The sequence below is a fragment of the Balaenoptera musculus genome, chromosome X (assembly GCF_009873245.2).
Source record: "Balaenoptera musculus isolate JJ_BM4_2016_0621 chromosome X, mBalMus1.pri.v3, whole genome shotgun sequence".
NCBI classification, from domain to species: domain Eukaryota; kingdom Metazoa; phylum Chordata; class Mammalia; order Artiodactyla; family Balaenopteridae; genus Balaenoptera; species Balaenoptera musculus.
In genome coordinates this window covers 100,736,808-100,759,431 of record NC_045806.1, presented here as the reverse complement: position 1 = coordinate 100,759,431, position 22,624 = coordinate 100,736,808, and the positions used below count along the sequence as shown (strand labels likewise).

Here is a 22,624-nt window from a genome sequence, read left to right as displayed (position 1 = left end):
ATATAATTTCTGAAAGATCATCTTGTAAAAAATGCACTCAAAAATCAGAATTAAAACATTTTATTTTTGCCATAAGAAGCTCTACGAACTAATATCAGGTAACGGTTAATGAAAAGTAGAACTTAAAGTCATGACAGAGAAGAGTGAACAAGTATGAACATTACAGTATTGGATGGAAATGAACAAGGTTTCATATGATTGACAGAGATGAGAAAGCCAGTGCTGCTGAATTAGTATTTAATTCTTTAGAATATGCACGCCTTGACAATACAAAATACCTTCATCATTTTTACCATTTGTTTTATCTTTTTGGTACAACGGGAAAAACCCAGCATCAATTCCTCATAGTGGTTGTGTGGGGGGGATCATTACCACCAAAATGATAATCATTTAAGATTTATTCTAAAGTGAATCTTGCAAGATTGCTACAACATTTAAAAATCTTTGCTTAGTTTGAGCACTTTCATTTTCTGTCATCTCTTTTAACAAATTGCTATTTCAAAGTTCCTATCCAGAATATTTATAGGTAATTTAGCACAGGAGCAAATTTGAGACCAACTTGAAAGGAAAAAAAGGAAGTTCAACTGCCAGAAAACTAAGTATAAAATAGGAACACCCCATGACAAGCTTTGAACAGCCTCTTGCCACAGATTTCCAACCCCATAAATACTGGGGGTGAACGGTTTTAATCCCAAAGGAGTATTCTGCATGAATTCTGAACTTTGGATATAGAGACTTGTAGAAAAACAGAAGACCCTGACATACATGCAAGTAAAAGTCTTCTGGCAAAAATACAATTTAAAGTGATTTTTCCAGTTTTCCTCCTCCCAAAAAACTCCAGAAGATATCTTCAGTAGGCAAAGTTGAAATTTCATGCTCAGAATTTACATAGAGCACAGCTGCAGCAAATAATTATATCCAGATAATTAAGAATGGATAGTTTTCCATTATAGAATTAACTCCTGGTTTGTCATAATGGCCTTGTAGAAACCACCCAGTTTTATTATGACAAACTAATTTATCTAGCAGTTAAGTCTGAAAGGACTGGAAGCTCTGCTGGTATCAGTATCATTCACACTTGTAGAAGAATTATGTCTAACTGGTAAAACAGCATTAATGAAACAAACAAATTTCCACTGAAAATATTTCAGAGTGTACCCTATAGTCAAAGAGTAATGTTATCAGTACCTACACAGAAAGGAAACAGATATTGCAATTCCAGAGATCAGACTCTTAAGTTGTAAGGTAATTTAAAAATTTCCAAGGATTAGTTTACAAAATGGTCTTAAGGTCTCAACTCACATAACAGAAAACAGAAAGATGCACATCATTCTAATCCTTGGTAAAGCAAAGGAGTATACTATTTTTCTTTCTTCTCATATTACTGCAAATACTGATGCCTGATACCCTCAGCTACCATCTTAAGAAACACTGAAACCATTATCTTCAAATCTAGATTACTGTCAGAAGAATGACATATACATGAGAAATTATGATTAAAGCTTTAAGTTCAAAGTCAAGAAATAGACTATTTTCAAAAATACGTGGTTAGGGAGAAAGAAAATATCTATGTTGAATTAAGAAATACTTAAGCAAGGTTACAAATGACTAATAACTATGCACAACAATCATTTTCAGTATCTATTAATTTTTTTCCTTTGCAAAAAGTCATTTACAGAAGTTCAACAAGTCAATCCTGTTATAAATGCTAGGCTATATATTTGTTCCAACCTGCTTCCCTTTTAGTACTAGCACTTCAATAAGTTTTGACTTTATTTTCTAAGTGTTTAAATATGTGTCATTTTAAAAGGGAGAAAGGTGGTATTTATTGTTCTCAAGATAAATGGGAATCAACAAGCCTATTTAACTTCCACGTATAGCTTCTGATTGCTATAATACTGCAGCAATTTGCAGATGGAATGGAACTTATTTTAGAAGGAGTAAAAACCTAAAAGGTCTTGCTGAAAGGAAAATACTAGATCACTGATTCAACTATGTCAAATAAAAACTTCCTATTAGAGATTCTAAGTAATATGAACATTTAAAAATATATGCCAGTAGCCTCCCGCCCAAAATATATAGGCGTCTCATTTATGAAATTTGTCATTTATAAAGATTTATACATAAAGATTAATTTGGTGGCTTTCAGATTCAAAATTTGAAAAATGTCATGGGAATATTTTTAACCGTAACAAGCAAAAAGGAAATCTCCATTTATTTCCATTCTCTGTCGCTATCATATAAGAGTGCAGAATTCAAAACAAATGCGATAGAACATTTCACCTCTTCCTGTCTGCACTACAGAGATTTGTTTTCCTTTAGTATTTTTGCCCACGGAAACCACATTGCAAAGGTATATATACAGTAGTCCAGTCACAGGTCTTTTCCAGACTATGGCAATAAAAGCAAGGTTTAATTCTAATTAGCTAAAACTACTTCATTCTTCAAACGAGAGATTTGTCTGCACGGCCATTTTCATGAGGGGCAGGAGGTTGCTATCCATTTGGGTTAGCAGAATACACAACCAAGCAGAGACTTATTCTGAAAATTTCCAGGACAACTTTAGAAGTTCTTGTTTACTTTTTATGCCATATACAAGACACGACACATTTATAGTCTCAATAATAAGAAAATTGAGAATTAGTAAAGTGCTAACACGGAAGGGGAAAGTTGCAAGATATACTAGGGTATGCTAATAACTCCAGTTATTTTCAAAGAACATTCAGACTGCTTCAAATTCTATTCAGGAAACTATCTCTCCAAGCTTTTTTTTTCTTTTTGCCTCTTTTAAATGTGCTGAAAGCTAACTATAAAAATGGATACTTGGGGGGAAAAACTTCTCAATCTCTATTCAAACTTTCAGAATAATTTGCTTCTAAAAAATTATCAACAAATAATCCAACTAGACTACCTTCAGATGACATGGCAGATCAAATCAACTTGTCTTCACCTTTGTTTTACAGGTCTTCTGAAAGCCCTGACCCTTAATCCAAACCAAAACTTTCTGATATTTCAAAGGAGTTCAGTAAGATTCTGGTATTATAAATTCAAACTCAGTACTGCCATCTGTTACATTCTGTTTAAAAATTGAATCATTTTCCTGCTGAATAAAAATATCTTCCCAGGTCATTGGCTTGTTCTGAGGAGTAGATGTGGTCCCTACTGGAGGTTCTTTCCCAGCATCAACCTTATACCCAATACCATCATCCTTCATGACAGGCACGGTGCCTGACTTATCAGAAAGGTAGGCATATTGTCTGATCTGTAAAGACCTGCATGGATGTAAACGATAAAGCTTTGAGTCTCCAGAAGGATCTTGACTATGAACTGACTTTATGTGTGAAGACATAAACTGATAGTTGATGAAAGACTTGCCACAGGCCAAACACTGATACCTTCTCTCCCCTGTGTGATGAATTTCATGCTTTGTGCGATATTCTGCAAGAGGAAATACCTTCTCACAGTAACGGCAAGGATACTTCTTCTCCCAAGAATGAATGTTAAAATGTCTCCGCAAGCTTGTCAGACAGACATATGACCTTTTGCATACAATACAGATATAATAGACCCTTCCATCTACGATTAACTCATAGTGATCATCATGTTTTACCTTCATACGTTTATTTGCCGTCTCACTGCTAGATGTTTTTGGTATCTCATTCTCAAGTCTGGCCTCCCCTTCGTCAGGGTCATCTTTGACAGGGATCACTATATCATAAGTATCTTCACCAATATTTGCATAAACCTTGCAACCCGTCGACAAGCCTTCAATTTCAGTAGCTGTATCTAAAGTAATAATCTTCTGACCCTCCATTAGATGTTTTGATCCTAAACCTGGATCATTAGTGTTTCTAGTAATTATATCTGAAATTTTTAAAGAATTAGAAAGTGGCTCTTGCAGAAGTGTAGGAATCTGCATCTTCTGTATCAACGATCCATCAAAAGCAGTATTTGGGGGGATCTCAGCCTGTGGGACCAAAGATGTATTACTGACCGCCGAGTCTGGACTGGAGCTAATAGTGTCATCATCATCATCTATAATTTCCTCCTCCTCCTCTTCATTGGCCTTGTTTCCTGTTAAAACAGCACTGTTTGGTGGCTGCTGATTCTGCACAAGTACATTGATTGAAGGAGACATATGATTTGAAAGTGAAGAACTGACATTTGGTGGTGTAGTAAGTGATGTCTGATTTAACAAAATGATGTTGGGAGTCAGATGTGTTGGGGCCGAAGATACCAACAATTTTTCACTTCCTTGTGTTTGGTTCAGAGTTGCCTGATTCACAGAAGTAGGAAGTTTCTGAGTAGGTGTGATATTTGTTAAAGGGGGAGAGCTATTGCTCGCACAAGGTGCAACATCTGAAATAGCAACAGAGCCTGGGTTAGGCTGGACCTCTGCCACTGTATTGGTACTCGGCAAAGTCTCCTTTGCAGGCAGAATCTCAGAGCAGAAAATGACGTCATCGTCGTCATCATCTGAATCGGTAACAATGATCTTTTTCATCTCATAATCTTCAGCAGATAAGGAAAAAGACTCTGTTATAATTGGCATTATAGTGGCCCCATTTTCTTGGGCTTCATCTTTTGATTTTTGTATTTCAAGGTTCTTGTCACTAGAACCAGGAGGTAAGGTTTCTGCATTACCATCCTGAGCTGTACCTGAGATGCTTTTAACCTGTGACAACGGGACACCAAGCTCTGCTATAAATTTAACTCCTAATAATTGCCCTGATTTAATTAACTCATCAAGTAAATCTGATCTAACACGAACAATTTTAGAACTATAGATATAATTGAGAATTTCTGCAAAGATCTCTGCTCTTATAAAGCTCAGTTCAACAACTTGCCCAGCAACTGAGAAGAGCTGATGGAAGTAAGTACTAGAAGCTGAAAGGATGTTCCTGTGGGCTCGGAATTTTCGGTCTTCCACAATAACGGTAACATCACAGAAGAGTCCATGGCCGCGTTGCTCATTCAAGGAGTTCAGCAGACTGCCAGAGTATTGAATGTCTGTAGCAGAAATCAGTTTTCTACTCTCCATGCCTGTAAGAGAAAGGGAGGGGGAGGATGGGAGATTAGGAAAGAAAGACAAAAGCACTTCATCATTCAGAATTTCAGCTACAGCATCATTAACTAGTTTATTGGAGTTTTACCCAAAGTTTGGCACAACTTTTTGGTTTTTATATAAACTATTCTTACAGGCTGGTTTTTGGACCACATGTCAAATCTCATGACCTTCCCCTGAGAAGAGACAAGCAAGTTTTAAATTGATCTACGGATTTGAACATTAATCTCTTCCTTTGAATCTTAGATACGTGCATCACCACTAAGCTATTTTTAAAGACTAAAATTAATTTTCTTAGTTCCAATTTTGGATTTTCTCCTCAAGAAGAGTTAAGAGTTAATTTTTTTTTGTATTACAGGTTATTTTTATTTTTAAAAGCAGAAGCAAATTCCAAGTGGAAGAGCTAAACTATCTGGCATAGTCTCATTAATATGCTGCCTCTCTGATTACTAGCTCCAGAAATTATAAAGAATCGGTTTTAAAACTGATGTTCAAATTCAATATGATTGTGCTTTGCATCTTGTTCCAGTAGAGTCTCTTGCTGGTTTGCTTGTCGGGAGCCAAGAAAAGCAGCAATTTTTGCTTTGGAAAATCCTGTGAATATTTATATAGTATCTCTAAGTTGCAGGGAATTTAAGAAGCTCAGAAGAATTTTGCAAAGTTTTTAAATCAGGGAGTCACTGTATTGCCATGACTAGGAATACACTGTGTCAAACTTGAAATTGTGTGAGTGCTTTCCGTTATTCTCTTGGACCTGGCCTTTTGAATGTTTCTGAAGTAATTTGACGTGGTGGTTTCTACTTCCTCCAAGTATTCCATTCAAGATTATCTGCACTAGTTTGCTAAACTTCCACCAATAAAGGCTGAGAGTTTTGGTTTTGGCTTTTCATAAATACTTGTCAAAATCAGGCAAAAAACACCCCCAAAAAACAATTATAGACCAGACATCACCGCTCATGTAGCTTAGCTTCAAAATTCTGTTGTTCTTGGTTGAGTCTTACAAACAGAATATTGCTTGAAGGAAGCTGGAGACGTAAGTTTTTATACTATATTATCCCATTTATATAAAGTTCAATAACAGACAAAATTAATCCCTGGTGTTAGAAGTCCACATAGTGGTTGCCCTTTCGGGGACAGGGACAGAAGTGACAGAGGAAGCTTTGTGGAGTTCAGGTGATGCTCTGCTCCTTGCTCTGTTTTCTGGTTATACAGGTGTGTTCACTTTGTAAAAATATATCAAACTACAAACTCACGATTTGGGCACATTTCTGTATGTAACTTACATTTCAATACAGAGTTTACTTTTTAAAAAAAAAAAACTGGCTGATTCTCTTTTAAAAAAAAAAAACTGATTCTCTTTGAGATTGTGAAGCGTTTCAAAGAGTGATTCTAAGTGAACAAGATTGGCTTCCAAGAGGATGTTGCTGCAATGAGCCAGTGACTGAAAGGGGAACAGAATCCTTACATAGAAAGACTTGGTTGTCCCATACGGACTCTGCCACCTGACTCTATGAAAGAAAAACTTGCACTGCATGGGGTTCAGCAATTTTTCTCAAGGGACACTTTCATGCTCCCCCAACCGAGAGGTTGTTTGTGATTAAGAAGCCAACATTGTCTTTCTGCTCTTTAAAATATGATTGGAAAATAAGAAAGACATTTAGGGGGAAGAGTTAATTTTTAACTGTCTTAAAACTTGAAGAAAAATCTTATCATGAACACATAAAAGTTATTTCACCTGTAAATGAATGTTTTGAATGTCAGAAAAGCTTGGTGTGTGCAACACTGAGTCCAAAGTATGTAGTCTTCCTAAATTTTAACTTATCTTTAAGAACATATTCAACAGCTATTCCCTGCAGCCAGTGACTAAATCAGCATTTATAAACACTGGCAATTATTACCTCTATTATTTTTCTATTCTTATTTTGATTGGGATGCCTCATCTGGATAAACTATGAAACACCTTTCTTACCCTCTCCTCTTTCTTCTTCCCCTTGCCACTTCCCCTCACCTGCCTACCCTTACAATCTCCAGAGGCGGAATGTTAAACAGAGTGCCAAATGAAGTCAACAGATGCTGCTGTGAAAAAATAAAACAAAGGAAAAGAAAAGTTTACCATTTCTTAAAGCTCATTTGCATGAAAACACGAAACATTTAATTTTGTTGGTAAAGAATCATGAGCATTGATATGAGAACTTTCTTCACACCAAATGAACTACTGAAAATGAAGATATAAACTTACTGGAACAGAGCAGACATCACTCTAGAAAAAAGGGGAGGGGGACTGTCAATAAATAGTATTGCTGTGTACCACCCCCAAAACAATTTTTGGCACTTTGCAGAAGATATATCCAGTAACAATGACACGGAATTTAAATAAATAAATAGATAAATAAATAAATACATGTATATATAATTAAAAATTAGTTGACCTGAGAAAACCATAATTCAAAAAGAGTCATGTACCACAATGTTCACTGCAGCTCTATTTACAATAGCCAGGACATGGAAGCAACCTAAGTGTCCATCGACAGATGAATGGATACAGAAGATGTGGCACATACATACAATGGAATATTACTCAGCCATAAAAAGAAACAAATTGACTTATTTGTGGTGAGGTGGATGGACCTAGAGTCTGTCATACTGAGTGAAGTAAGTCAGAACGGGAAAAACAAATACCGTATGCTAACACATATATATGGAATCTAAAAAAAAAAAAAAGGTTCTCACGAACCTAGGGGCAGGACAGGAATAAAGACGCAGACGTAGAGAATGGACTTGAGGACACGGGGAGAGGGAAGGTTAAGCTGGGACGAAGTGAGAGAGTGGCATGGACATATATACACTACCAAATGTAAAATAGATAGCTAGTGGGAAGCAGCTGCATAGCACAGGGAGATCAGCTCGGTGCTTTGTGACCAACTAGAGGGGTGGGATAGGGAGGATGGGAGGGAGACACAAGAGGGAGGAGATATGGGAACATATCTATATGTATAGCTGATTCACTTTGCTGTACAGCAGAAACTAAACATTGTAAAGCAATTATACTCCAATAAAGATGTTAAAAAATAATAAAATAAAATAAAATAGATAAGCGGGGGAAAAATTAGTTGATAAGTACTTTTGGTAAAGAAACACTTTTTATTGCTAATATTCTTTCTCTTTAGAGTTACCAAAATAGTACCACTGTCACAGTTCTTAAGTTATATACACGTGGAAGACAGGGCGTCTCAAATATCTTCTAAATTTTTCAAAATAATAGCTTAAAAACAAAAAATAGGAGAAAAGTCTAGAAATCAAGGATTTAAAACATCATGTTATAAGGCATTGCTTGTTAACGGTACCAAGGAATTCCAGGTTACCATAAAGGCATTCATCAGAAAGGGTGACCTTTGGACAGCGAGCCAGCAACCTGGGCTTCCGAAATATGGGGATTTCGACACAAGTCCCTTTTCAGTGGATAGATAGGTTTTCTGAATACGGTCCCACTATTTTTGTCATTTGCAAATGGGTGTTCCCAATGGGGGAATTATTTAAAGGTACGTGTCCAGGTGACACCGGGACTTGGTTTCATTTTGTTGTTTAGGTTTCCTCCTCTTCCCTGTTAAGGTGGATCCAGGAACAGCACAAATCGGTCTGAACCCACCCCAACCAAGATTTGCGACCCGACTGTGGAAAAGCCGTTCCTCATTCCTGCGAGACAAATCCTTGACCGAGGGCAGGTGAAGGTGGAAAAGAGAAACACCACCCGCGAGACTGAAACAACCGACACGCGGCTCCCTGCGGCAGCTGAACCCCATCTTCCTCCCTCCACCCCCTCTTCCCATTCGCACCCGGCCGGCTGCAACCGAGGTTTTTAACCCCGATTCACGCGGAAAAGCAGCTTCACGCAAATACAGATGGAGGTCCAGCCAGCACAGTCAGGGCGGGGGTAGTAAGGCGAGGCGAGCCGGGGAAAGTAGAAGGTGGCGAACCGGAGGGTGGGGTGTTGGGAGGGGATGAGGCCAAGCAGGCGGCATTGTTATGCCCTGGGAAGGGGACGGAAGGGGAGGATGGGCCAGGCCGAAAAGCTCTAAATCAAAGTAAGGGCTAGGAGGGGAAAAGAGGCGCAAAAAGGCAGGCAGAGGAGCGAGGAAAACGCCGAGTGGTTCTCCGCGGTGGGCTCCCCACGCTCCGGGCCTACCCCGGGCGCCGGCAGCCCCTCGGCCCCTGACGGCGGAGGGGACCGCGCCGCGGCCCTCCCGGTTCGTCCCCCCCTTCGCTCCCGGGCCCACACAAAGAAAGGGCCGGAGGAGCGGAGACTCCGTCTCCGCCGCTTCCTGGTTCAAGTGAGGAGAAAGCGAAGGCAGGCGCGGCCCAGGGACGGAGGAAGCAGGCGCGATCCCTCGCCCCCTCCCGGGTCGCGGCCGGCTCCTCACCTGCTTCCCGGCGCCGCAGCTTCTCGTCGTCGGGCCGCGCGGAAGGGTGGGAGTCCTCCAACAACCAGAAGCCGGACTCCGCGGCGACTCGGCTCCTTCTTTAAACGTCGCTCCAGTCTTGGTCGACGTCGACGCGGCTACCGCCTCCCGCCGCCACCGCTGCCACAGCTGCCCCAAGCCGCCGACAGAGGGCACCGCGCGGGGGCCAGGCGCCGAAGGCAAAGGCGCCCTCCTCTTCCGAGTGCGGTTCGGCTCTTTCCGGAGGGGTCCGAGCGCTAGGCCGCCCCGCTTCGGCGCCCCACTCCGCCTTCGGCTCCTTCCGCAGGGGGCGGAGGAAGACTGGGAAGTACCGGGAGAGCTCGGCCCCTTCCGGAGGGCGAAAGGGTGGGAAAAAGGAAAGGGAAAGACGGGGTAATGCGGTCACAAACGGTTGGGATGCGAGGGAAGCTAGTCGGTTTCATCTACGTTCCGTGTAAGCTTCTAGGGAGTAAAAACTTTGAGAGACTAGACGGGTTTCATTTCTTTTGAAAGTTTGAAACTTCTCTATTTAATAGCCTGTTTGTTAGATGATAAACCACCTTGAAATATAATCAGAATAAATATAATCAAACAATGTATCGACTCATTATGATTTATGATAATCCAAGTTCTAGGATAACACGATAACAACTGCATTATAATATCTACTTTGAAGAAATAAATTCAGTTTTTGGACAAGTACTATCTTCTTAACTGAATACTAAATGATGCAACACTATGTTAATTCCTTCATTTCACCTATCGTTTTCTGACCACCTGTTTGATCTGTACCAAATCTTATGTTAGGTTCTGTGGAATACAAAAATGAATAAACCAAGGTCTCTACCTTTTCAAAGAGCTCAGTAGATAGGTACTCAAACATCGACAAAATAGTTTTAAGGTGCAGAACACAGAGAAAGGAGTAGCAAACTGAATTTGAGCTGCATCTTGAAAGATAAATAATATTAACACTTGCATTGTTAATTTATTATTTTTATTTACATAGCATTTCCTCCTCAGAGGGCTTTACTGTCTGAACATAGTAGGTGTTCAATAATTGTTTAGTGAATGAATATATGAATGAGTTGTGGTAATTTTAAAAACTCTTCTGGTAATACACTTCCGACTGAGTACCACGATGAATGAAGCAATGGGATGGGTGTTTGGAGAGCAAAATATTTCCCTTTAGGCTGGTTATTGATTATATTCAACTAAAGAACAAAATAGCAGCATTTTCTTCAACAATTAGAGCCATTTACTACCTTCATTTTCTTTTTTAAAAATATGTATAGGATAATATTGCATCAGTTTCCGAAAACTTGAATTGGCACTTATTTACCATTCAGTTGGAATGTCCACCAGGATATTCCAGAATAAAAACAGATCTACTAACTATCTCTAACTTTCTTCAACATAAAATCAGACAAAGATGTCATCATCTATCGATCTCTCATCTATTCTACATTCTCCTCAATAAAGTAAAGCCACATAGCATGACATCAAAGTAGTGTAATACAGCTGTATTTTCACATGGAGATAAGAAATCCAAATGAAATTCCTTAGGCATTTCTCCAAGGTTTGGTACTGTGGGAAAACAATCTATGTGGGAATTACTGCATTATTAGTTTTTGATTATGCCTTAAAATTATGAAAGTTTTATTGTCTAATATAAAAACATTTCATGGAAAATAGGAGTGTGCTGTTGTAAAAGAAACTAAGACAGATGGTAGTATTTTCCTGGTAACTGAGCACTTAACAAAACTAGTTAGCAGATTAATGACCATTTTTCTGAGTCATCCTCCCCCAAAATTTAGTAGCAAAAAAAAAAATTTAGGAAATAAGACAAAGTACATTTGGAAAGTTTAGGATCTATTTATCTTTCAGTAGCTTAGTTGACTAAAACTAAAATGAGACATTTCTTTGAAATACAGATCACAGTGGCAGTAGCTGCCACTCTTGATATCAAATGTGTGTTGGTTACCTCTCAGTAAGTTGTAAGATGCAATACATTTTCTTTTGCACCAGCACCAACAGCACCAAGGCCCCCAACAGAATTGCCTTCCCTTTGTCCCTTTCCTGAAAGGGCTTTAAAAGTGTGGAGCCACAACTGAGGTATGATGAAGGCCTATTACCTCGAAGTGCAGGAAACCGTCTCTTCCCTTCTGTCCATGTCGCTCAGCCCCTAACTCAGCAAAAACTAAGCTAAAATTTAAAAGCTACCTATAACCCATGCACCTAAGGTCAATTAATCTATGACAAAAGAGGCAAGAATATACAATGGAGAAAAGACAGTCTCTTCAACAAGTGGTGTTGGGAAAGCTGGACAGCTACATGTAAATCAGTGAAGTTAGAATACTCCCTCACACCATATACAAAAACTCAAAATGGTTTAAAAACCTAAATGTAAGACATGACACCATAAAACTCCTAGAAAGGAACATAGGTGAAACATTCTTTGACATAAATCGTAGCAATATTTTCTTAGCTCAGTCTCCCAAGGCAAAAGAAATAAAAGCAAAAATAAACAAATGGGACCTAATCAAACTTAAAAGCTTATGCACAGCAAAGGAAACCATCAACAAAACTAAAAGAATGGGAGAAAATATTTTCAAACAATGCAACTGACAAGGAGTTAATATCCAAAATATAAAAACAACTCATACAACTCAATAGCCAAAAAACAAACAACCCAATCAAAAACATGGGCAGAACACCTAAATAGACATTTTTCCAAAGAAGACATACAGATGGCCAATAGGCACAAAAAAAGATGCTCAACATCACTAATTATTAGAGAAACGCAAATCAAAACCACAATGAAATAACACCTCACACCAGTCAGGATGGCTGTCATCAAAAAGTCTACAAATAATAAATGCTGGAGAAAGTGTGGAGAAAAGGGAATCCTTGTACACTGTTGGTGAGAACGTAAATTGATGCAGCCACTATGGAAAACAGTATGGAGGTTCCTTAAAAAACTAAAAATAGAACTACTATGTGATCCAGCAATTCCACTCCTGGGTATATATCAGGAAAAAAACAAAAACTCTAATTCAAAAAGATACACACACCCCCAATGTTCATAGCAGCACTATTTACAAAAGCCAAGACATGGAAACAATCCAAGTGCCCATCAACAGATGATTGGCTTAGAGATGTGGTATATATATATATAATGGAATATTATTACTCAGCCATAAGAAAGAAGGAAATATTGCCATTTGCAGCAACATGGAGGGACCTAGAGGGTATTATGCTTAGTGAAATAAATCAAAGACAAATACTATATGATATCACTTATATATGGAATCTAAAAATAATACAGATGAATCTATATACAAAACAGAAACAGACTCACAGACATAGAAAACAAACTCATGGTTACCAAAGGGTAGAGGGAGAGGGGGAGGGACAAACTGGGAGTATGGGATTAACAGATGCACACTACCATGTATAAAATAGATAAGCAACAAGGATTTCCTGTATAACACAGGGAACAATACTCAATATCTTATAATAACCTATAATGGAAAATAATCTGAAAAAATTAATATATATATATAACTGAATCACTTTGTTGTACACTTGAAACTAACACAATATTGTAAATCAACTATACTTCAAATAAAAAAAAAGAATTTAAAAAGAAAAAAGTTACCTATAATTAAAGGGGATCCAATGATCAGGAAAGGAATATTTTGGTAGGAAAAGCAGAGCAGACCAAGAAATCTGAGTGGCCTTAACAGCTGCTTTTGGGACAAGGTCTTTGGAAAGTTTCATTAATTTTCTGTTTCTCAGCAAGTTATTTCACCTTTCACTTTCTTTTCATCTGCAGGCTTAACCCTACTTCAAACAACGTAGTAGCTTTTAAAGACAAGAACCTTTATCAAATGGATTTGGAGGTATCAATTGTTTCACATTCTAAAAAGATTTTTGATTGGCTGATAATGGAATCAGGTTTTATAACCATGTGTCAGTGTTTGCTTGCCTTTGCCTTTTTTGAACTTGATTATGAATTCCATGAGGCCAGCAACTGTCCTCTCCTGTGTTAAAATGTCAAGAATCTTGTGGATGCTTAATATATATTAATTGATGATGATAAAAGATAAAAAACCGGGACTTCCCTGGTGGCGCAGTGGTTAAGAATCTGCCTGCCAATGTAGGGGACATGGGTTCGAGCCCAGGTCCGGGAAGATCCCACATGCCGCGGAGCAACTAAGCCTGTGCGCCACAACTACTGAGCCTGCGCTCCAGAGCCCGCGAGCCACAACTACTGAGCCTGCGTGCCACAACTACTGATGCTCACGTGCCTAGAGCCCATGCTCCACAACAAGAGAAGCCACCACAATGAGAAGTCCGCGCACCGCAACGAAGAGTAGCCCCGGTTCGCCGCAACTAGAGCAAGCCCACGTGCAGCAACGAAGACCCAACGCAGCCAAAAATAAATAAATAAATAAATAAATTTTTAAAAAGATAAAAAACGGCATTCATTCAGTCCTAGAGCCCTTCCACTGAGTTATGCTTAGCTACACAGATTTAGTAAGGTCACTACACAAGTATGAAAAGAAACCACAGTAAGGTATAGTGGAAAAAACAAAGACTTGGGCAGATGTGAGTGGGTTGGGATTCTGGTACTCCCACTTAGCTGTGTGACCTTGAGCCTGATTCTTCATCTGTAAAATATAGATAATAATACCTTCCCATAGAGTTGTTTTGAGGATTAAATGAGTTAACTACCGATAGTGTCAAACTGCTTACAGTTTCCAAAATATGACATGCTGTTTACTGCTTTCATGTCTGTGCCTGGAACCCTGAGCCTGTAATAACCATTCCTTTTGCATTCACACTGTGCCTCTCCTGTTGTTTGGCAAGTGCCTGGTCTTCAAGAAAGACACAACTCAAATACTAACATGTTTGTGAAGCCTGCCTTGATGGTAGATGATAGACAGATATGGTTACTTAATATTGAATGAATGAGTGTCTGGAACCCAGTAAGTGCTAAATATATGTTTGCTTTTTCATCACTCTCCCCTTTTCTGCTTTATCCCAACAATTCTCTCTTTAAGTGACTTGTTTGATACGGCTGATTCTCCTTTTCTTCTTAAAACCTTCTAAAGTCAATTGGATAAGGATATATAACCCTCCTACTGAGAAAGAGGAAGTGGATATTGCCGACAATAATACAATCTACCCCCCAAAAGCAACAGGTAGCTTATTTCTAATATGAAAAAAGTTGAGAGAATATACTACAAATGTGTCCTTTGTGAAAAATTACTTGGCAATATGAAATCAAATCTGATAAGAAATGAGTCAAAATGAAGAATTAAGAATGGACATTTTGCAGTGCGCCAGTCTATGTAAATGGAGGACTAAGACCAAACAACAAGGTTATGAATATGTGATAGAATGAAACTATTATAAGCCCTGACACAATAAAAATCCATTCATTCATTTGTTCATTAAATACATATCACTTAGTACCTACTCTGTGCCAGGCAATGCTCTACACACTGTGGATACAATCATCATCAAGATGAAGTCGCAGTCTTCATGAAACTTAGATTCTAATGGGAGAGACATACAGTAAACATATTATCTAAATATATAACATAATATCAGATAGTAATGAGTGCTATGAAGAAAAATAAATAGCATAAAGGGAGAGAGACTAATGAGGGTGCTATTGTAAATAGTGTGGTCAGGGACGACCTCTCTGAAAAGATGATGGGTGAGCAAAGAACGGAATGAACTAAGGGAAAAAGCCATGCAAATATCTGGGGAAGAGCACTCTAGGCAGTGGAACATGCCAACGCCCTTCAACCAAAGACCATCAGGAACTTACTCATAGCTGACAAGTTGGGTTTATTATTCTTTGCAGGCAGGCAGATTGAACACCATAGGGAACCATGGGGTGTTTCAGTAAGAGAATGCTAGAAAGAACCTACTATAGTATTTGAGTGATTTACGGGAGGGTCTAAGGAAGTGGCAGTTCGCTCTAAATCAGATGCTGTCAGAAAGCAGGGGCAATTGTATGATTGGGCATCTCAATAACCTCATATATAGGGAGGGCAGACTAGGGCAAGGATAAAGCTGTAATTGATAAAGTAGCAGTCACCCATTTTGGCCAAGAGAGGGGGTGTTTGGTGTTTTCTGGGTGGCACAGTGACTTTTTTTTTTTTGTCTGTGCTTAGACAAAATTATGAAGTGGTCTTATTTCGTCTCACGTTGTCAGTCACCTAGTGACCTTGTCTTAGATTGGTGTTCTGTGAGTTTATGTTCAACAGAAGAACATGGCCTGAGCGCTAGCCAGCTTCCAGATATCAGGGGCTGCTTCCCAATCCATTTTCTCTAACAGCAAGTGAAAAGCCTTAGAATATAAGGAATAAATTTTAGAGGTGGTGGGAGAGGAGGGAGGAGGTATAATATTGGCTATCTCCTCATCTTTAGTAGAAAATAGTTAATAGTACATTATTATTGTATGGGACGTACTTATACTAAAACATTATTCATTGTTTAGCTGAAATTCAAATGTAAGCGAACCTACTGTATTTTTTTTTCTTTTTGCTAAATCTGACAACACTAAAATAAAAACACTGTCAGCTGCATAGGAAATACTTTGAATACTTGGTGCTTTTTCTTCTCGTCCCACTTAGATTTTTATTTGAAATCAGGATAGACTCAGAAAAAAATATGTAATTCGATTTGAGCCATTCCTATATATTCTACATGTACATAGACGCCCACATCTGTGCATATATTGATATTATGTATATGTACGTATGTACATACATACACACACACGAGAAACAGTAAGCACCCAATAGTATAGAATATGTAACACACACGCACAGAAGGCACCTGAAACACAAGCAGAATTGACTGTGTTGGTGATACGGCCACTCAGTGAAATGTATCTTGTGGTCTGTCATCCTTCCTTTCGGTCATTTCAAGTACGAGGCTGAGAAAGACACGGTCTCCGATCCAACTTGGACCTGGCGCGCCTCCTGCGGAACCGGAAGGATGAGCGGAACCGATCGCAGCAGCGGCTTATTTACACGGATGCACACAACCCTTTCACGTCGGCAGGAGGCCACGTAGGCCTGGGGAAGGATTTTGCCGGCGTACCCGGAACGGTTTCCTCAGCTTTGGTTGGGCGGGGGAGGGTTGCGCAGCGGCGCGTTCTGGGAGCCGAAGAGACCGAGATCTTCCCGGGCTCTTGAGAGTGTTACCTCTTTCGCGGCAACAATGGCTCGGGTGTCTCGCTCGCGCAGCCCGGAGTGGGAAGCGTCGCAGTTGGTCGAAGAGCCCCGATCCCGCGGGGCGGCCGCTCTCGTTCGCACTCTTGCTCTCGGCCCGGGGACCGGAATGGCCTCGGCCATCAGCTGGGTGGCCTCAGCCGAGGCTCCCGAAACCAGCTCTGCGGCCCTGGCTTGCGGTGTCGTTCGCGAGAGCGTCCCTCGGCATCTCGGTGCGCCCCTTCCGCTTCTGCGTCCTCGTCCGCTGAGCGCTGCCGCCACTCGCGCCGCTGCGGGAGCGACGAGCCGGGACCCAGCCTCCTGGACCGGGAGGAGGTGAGTAATGCGGCTGCACCTTCGCTCTGAGGAGCCCACCTGCCTTCAGAGTCCGCTTCATCTCTCATCCCGCTTCTGAACTGTCCCAATTAAGCATTTTCTACCTTCTTTGCGCCCATTTCTATCTTTTGCTTCAGTCCACGACAGCTCCTTATTTGCCCTTTTTCTCCCTTAATTCTCACTCATCCTTGGGCCCCTTCATACCGTGCTCTGACCCCTCCACCCCCTTTCACCTCTGGTCTGGCAGAAGGCATGGCCAAGGGTCCCAGACCTATTTACTTTGTGTTATCATTTGTGAGCAAGTTTTTATTCTCCATTAGACTGAGTTTGTGGAAAGGAGCCCGATTTTACTCATCACAGAATTCGCAGTGCCTAGCACTTAGTAAGAGCTCAACCGTTGTGTGTTGAATGAATGAACAGATTGGTTTGAGATGATAACAGGATGTGTAAGTGGAAATTCTTTGTAGGGAGTTGGGAAAGGTTGAGATTAAGAGTTTAAACTGGAGAAGAGAAAACCTTCCCCCACGACAGGATTGGATGAATGTAGGAAAAGCGATGTGCGTAACTGCAAATGGGGCTACCTTGAGAAAGGTCTTGTGAAATGGTCTCAATCTTGACCTTGAGGAATGAGGGGAGGGTGAGATCAATTTTCCTCTAATGAAAGTGAGTATTGGAGCGGAAAAATAGTTTAAGAAGGAAAAGTTCTAATTATTGCTGTGTAAGTGTTCATACCTCCCAAGTGCCTTGAATGTGTTAAAAATGAGAAATTTACAAACATTACAGGCATTGAGGGGCAGGTTGAAATTACAACAGTTGGGAGATGTCTTGATGATTCTTTTTCTTCCAGCAGTGGGAGGTAATAAAGCATAGTGAGGAGGAAGATAGTGGCTGGATTCAGACTGCCTGAGTTTGAAGCCCTGCTTTGCTACTTAATACCTGTATAACTTTGGGTGTCGAGAGTTTACCTGAGCTACTCTGTGGTATTGCTGCCTCAACATCCATTCTGTTTGCAGGGACTAGCCCCCTCCTGTAAGCACATGCCCTAGATAGCAACCCGTAAAATCACAAGCAAATGTAAGTTCCTGATATGACTTCCCTAACAGCCCCTGTGATCTGCAGTCTCCCCTGCCTCCCAGTGCCGGTATGCTGTATGGCCCCCTTAGAGAAGACCCTCGTGGGGCTTACCAAAACCCCCGCTCTTTTGGTTTAAAATGACCAAAATGGCCCTAGCCTGGGAACCCCAAAGCACTCCACCCACAGACCATAATAAAGGCATGTGCCCCAGGTCCTGTCACTCTCTGCACCCTATCTTGACCTCCCCATGTAACCCCTCGAGGTGTGCTGGATACTTCCTACCGGACCTGTGAGTAATAAACTACTCTATTTCAATTTCTCTTGTGGTCTGTTGTTGAACTTTGGCTCACCATCTGGCACCCTGTGCTCCACTTAACAAATGTTAATTTAAAGAAGTCAAAACATTGGGCAAATTACTTAACCTCTCCAAGGTACATTTCTTCACCTGTAAAAACGGGGATAAAAATAGTGCTGACATTTTTAGGGTTGTTGTAATGATTTAGTGCCTGGAACATAATACACATTATGTTTTAGCTATTAGGGTTTCATACCTGGGAGCAGGAACAGTAAAAATAGTCCTGAGTTATATTGGAGACCTACCTCTCCAAGTTATATGTTTCAGAAAGGTCACCCGCAATCTGTGTCAATCAAAAACCAAACAGGTTATTTTAGAATCCTAACCAAAAGGTGTAAGAACAGCTTGGATGAAATTTGTATTTGTGCATGTAGAACATAATTCATCTTGAGTCCAGATGAAACCAGGTAGCAGCAGGGACTGTTTTAATGGTCTCCTATTCACCCTGTTGGTGAGAGAGGTAATCCCTCCCTAGGGTTATGGGGCAGCTGAACATAGGACACCTGACACTGGACACATAAGATCCGCTATGCAGGGATAATCTGGAACTGCACCTGTCCCTTTGATAAAGAGGGTTGTTTGGCTAGGGGACCTTTTCTGCAGGAGCAGAGTGGGAAGGGGAGTTTGCAGTTAGGCCATTGGAGGCCCTACTGGTTTCCCCAGATGTCAAGGCAGTACATAATATTGGGCCTTAATTTTAGGCCCTACACCACAAGGACTGTGTGTCTTTACAGTCTGGCAGGCACCATTGGCCCCTATACTTATATATTCCAAGGACTGTTATTTGTATGTTTACTTTTAGATTATCTGCTTCTGGAACTGGGCGACCCTCTGAGTCCAAATCTGCATAGTTATAATACCTTTTCCCCTGAATAAAGAAGTAAAAAATAATTTATTTAAGCAATGAGACCAAATATATTTATTTTGTAAGGATTAAAAAAAAAGAGACATAAGCAGCTAAACTTTGGAGAATTGAGCCTCTGTTAGTTTTCTCCTTTTCTTTTTTTCAGTTTATGAGTAATAGCAAATACTAAACAGAAGAAATGACAGAAGAAGTGACAAACATTATAATAAAACAAAAAAAATTTAATGTCCTCCAAAGAGCAGATAGACAATGTACTCCTTTTCTAAAAAGGAACTAAAGGAAAAACAAAGAAAACAAACCCTGAATCTCATTGAATACAACTTTTGTCACATAGAACTTTTCAGAGCTCCCTTTATTTTCTACTTCTTGTAGTGCTTCATTTTTTTTCAAAATTGAAATATTTACTTGACAGAAAAGTTTTGAATTTAGTAAAGAAATAGCAATACTGGTACATACATTAATTCAAAATATTTCTACTAAGCACCAAATAGTTCCCAAACTTTTCACCAAGAACCTCTTCATCATTGAAAGAATGCCTAAAATGTAATCAGTTTAGTTAGGTTTTAAATCAAGAAATCTAAAGCTGCCAATCAGTAGTGCTTCATTTTTAAAAATTGTCTTTACTAGTTCCTCGGTTTCTGAAAACTAAAGTTTTAACCAAATTGGAACAGACTTCTTTTTCCTTTCATAAATATGCATAAACAAATGAAGTTATTTCCAAATGTAAAACTGTTTCTGTCACATATTGCAGAAGATGAAATGAGCAATTAGGAGCTCTGTCATGCATGCGGCAGAAGGGATGCGCTTGACAGCCTCCCAGGCTGCATTTCTAGCCTGGCTGTTCAGGCTGTCTGTAGTCTGTACCATTTGATAGTACTGTCAGAACATCAGACCCTAAGTGTTAAGTTTACATTTATACCAAGTTTTTATTAATTTAAAGTTTAAAACGTAAAGGGAGAATAGAATAACTGGACTTGTTGAATTTGAATATATATAAAATTTATATATACATATATATATAGAGAGAGAGAGAGAGAATGGAATTCAGCTATTTAAAATTTTTTTTATTTCTATATTTAAATTTATATTTCCTAACATTTCTACCTATTGAAATCCATGAGTTCACACCAGTACCTCAAATTCCAATCCATAGCACAGCGTTCATTCTAGCTTTCCCCTTTTTCCTAGAATTCACCTATTGAGTTATAATTTTTATGCCTATATCTTCTGGAAAATTAAGTGAGATAGGATTAGAGAATTGGGAGCTCCTGAAGTATGAGGATTTTCTGCCAAGAATCCTTGTTTTAGACTGAATTGTGTGCCCCCCAAATTCATATGTTGAAGCCCTAACCCTTGAAGTGACTGTAATTGGCAATAGGGCTTTTAAGGAGGTAATTAAGGTTAAATAAGCTCATAAGGATGAGGCCCTAATTCAGTAGGACTGGTGTCCTTATAAGAGGAAGAGACACGAGAGATCTCAGTCAATCACTATCTCTGTCTCTCTCTCTCTCCTTCTATCTCCCCCTTATCCTCCTCTCTCCCTCTGCTCTTCCTCTCTCCCTCTCTCCCCACTCCCTCCCTCCCCTGACCTGAGCACAGAGGACACAGAGAAGAGGCCACGTGAGGACACAGCAAGAAGGTGGCCGTCTACAAGCCAGGAAGAGAGGTCTCACCAGAAACCAACACTGATGTCACCTTGATCTTGCATTTCTTTTTTTTTTTTAATTTTATTTTATTTTATTTATTTTTTTAAACAGCAGGTTCTTATTAGCTATCCATTTTATACATATTAGTGTATATATGTCAATCCCAATCTCCCAATTCATCCCACCACCACCACCACCCCCCGCCACTTTCCCCCCTAGGTGTCCACACGTTTGTTCTGTACATCAGTGTCTCAATTTCTGCTCTGCAAACTGGTTCATCTGTACCATTTTTCTAGGTTCCACATATATGCGTTAATATACGATATTTGTTTTTCTCTTTCTGACTTACTTCACTCTGTATGACAGTCTCTAGATCCATCCACGTCTCTACAGATGACTCAATTTCGTTCCTTTTTATGGCTGAGTAATATTCCATTGTATATATGTACCACATCTTCTTTATCCATTCGTCTGTCAATGGGCATTTAGGTTGCTTCCATGTCCTGGCTATTGTAAATACTGCTGCAATGAACATTGGATGCATGTGTCTTTTTGAATTACGGTTTTCTCTGGGTATATGCCCAGTAGTGGGATTGCTGGGTCATATGGTAATTCTATTTTTAGTTTTTTAAGGAACCTCCATACTGTTCTCCATAGTGGCTGTATCAATTTACATTCCCACCAACAGTACAAGAGGGTTCCCTTTTCTCCACACCCTCTCCAACATTTATTGTTTGTAGATTTTTTTATGATGGCCATTCTGACTGGTCTGAGGTGATATCTCATTGTAGTTTTGCTTTGCATTTCTCTGATGATTAGTGATGTTGAGCATCCTTTCATGTGTTTGTTGGCAATCTGTATATCTTCTTTGGAGAAATGTCTATTTAGGTCTTCTGCCCATTTTTGGATTGGGTTGTTTGTTTTTTTGATATTGAGTTGCATGAGCTGCTTGTAAATTTTGGAGATTAATCCTTTGTCAGTTGCTTCATTGGCAAATATTTTCTCCCATTCTGAGGGTTGTCTTTTCGTCTTGTTTATGGTTTCCTTTGCTGTGCAAAAGCTTTGAAGTTTCATTAGGTCCCATTTGTTTATTTTTGTTTTTATTTGCATTACTCTAGGAGGTGGAACAAAAAAGATCTTGCTGCAATTTATCTCAAAGAGTGTTCTTCCTGTGTTTTCCTCTAAGAGTTTTATAGTGCCCGGTCTTACATTTAGGTCTCTAATCCATTTTGAGTTTATATTTGTGTATGGTGTTAGGGAGTGTTCTAATTTCATTCTTTTACATGTAGCTGTCCAGTTTTCCCACCACCACTTATTGAAGAGACTGTCTTTTCTCCATTGTACATCCCTGCCTCCTTTGTCATAGATTAGTTGACCATAGGTGTGTGGGTTTATGTCTGGGCTTTCTATCCTGTTCCATTGATCTATATTTCTGTTTTTGTGCCAGTACCATATTGTCTTGATTACTGTAGCTTTGTAGAATAGTCTGAAGTCAGGGAGTCTGATTCCTCCAGCTCCGTTTTTTTCCCTCAAGACTGCTTTGGATATTCGGGGTCTTTTGTGTCTCCATACAAATTTTAAGATGATTTGTTCTAGTTCTGTAAAACATGCC

The 22,624-nt window shown here is 39.7% G+C and overlaps 2 protein-coding genes across 2 annotated transcripts in view; one reads left to right on the top strand and one right to left on the bottom strand.

The window, feature by feature from the left end:
- Window positions 1-44: 44 nt before the first annotated feature.
- ZBTB33 (zinc finger and BTB domain containing 33) lies at window positions 45-16,425 on the bottom strand. The gene is made up of 3 exons (XM_036839827.1): window positions 16,351-16,425; window positions 9,484-9,849; window positions 45-5,043 (listed from the first exon to the last, which is right to left on the bottom strand). Exon 3 carries the CDS (start codon window positions 5,039-5,041, stop codon window positions 3,023-3,025), a length of 2,019 nt encoding a protein of 672 aa, XP_036695722.1. The 5' UTR covers window positions 5,042-5,043; window positions 9,484-9,849; window positions 16,351-16,425; the 3' UTR covers window positions 45-3,022.
- A 206-nt stretch (window positions 16,426-16,631) lies between these two features.
- The window catches only part of LOC118888585 (pre-mRNA-splicing factor CWC22 homolog), a 14,489-nt gene continuing 8,496 nt past the window's right edge, over window positions 16,632-22,624 (top strand). The window contains exon 1 of the mRNA XM_036839828.1: window positions 16,632-17,072. Within this exon, the coding sequence (XP_036695723.1) occupies window positions 16,747-17,072 (326 nt within the window). The 5' untranslated portion in view covers window positions 16,632-16,746. The remainder of the gene's footprint in view (window positions 17,073-22,624) is intronic.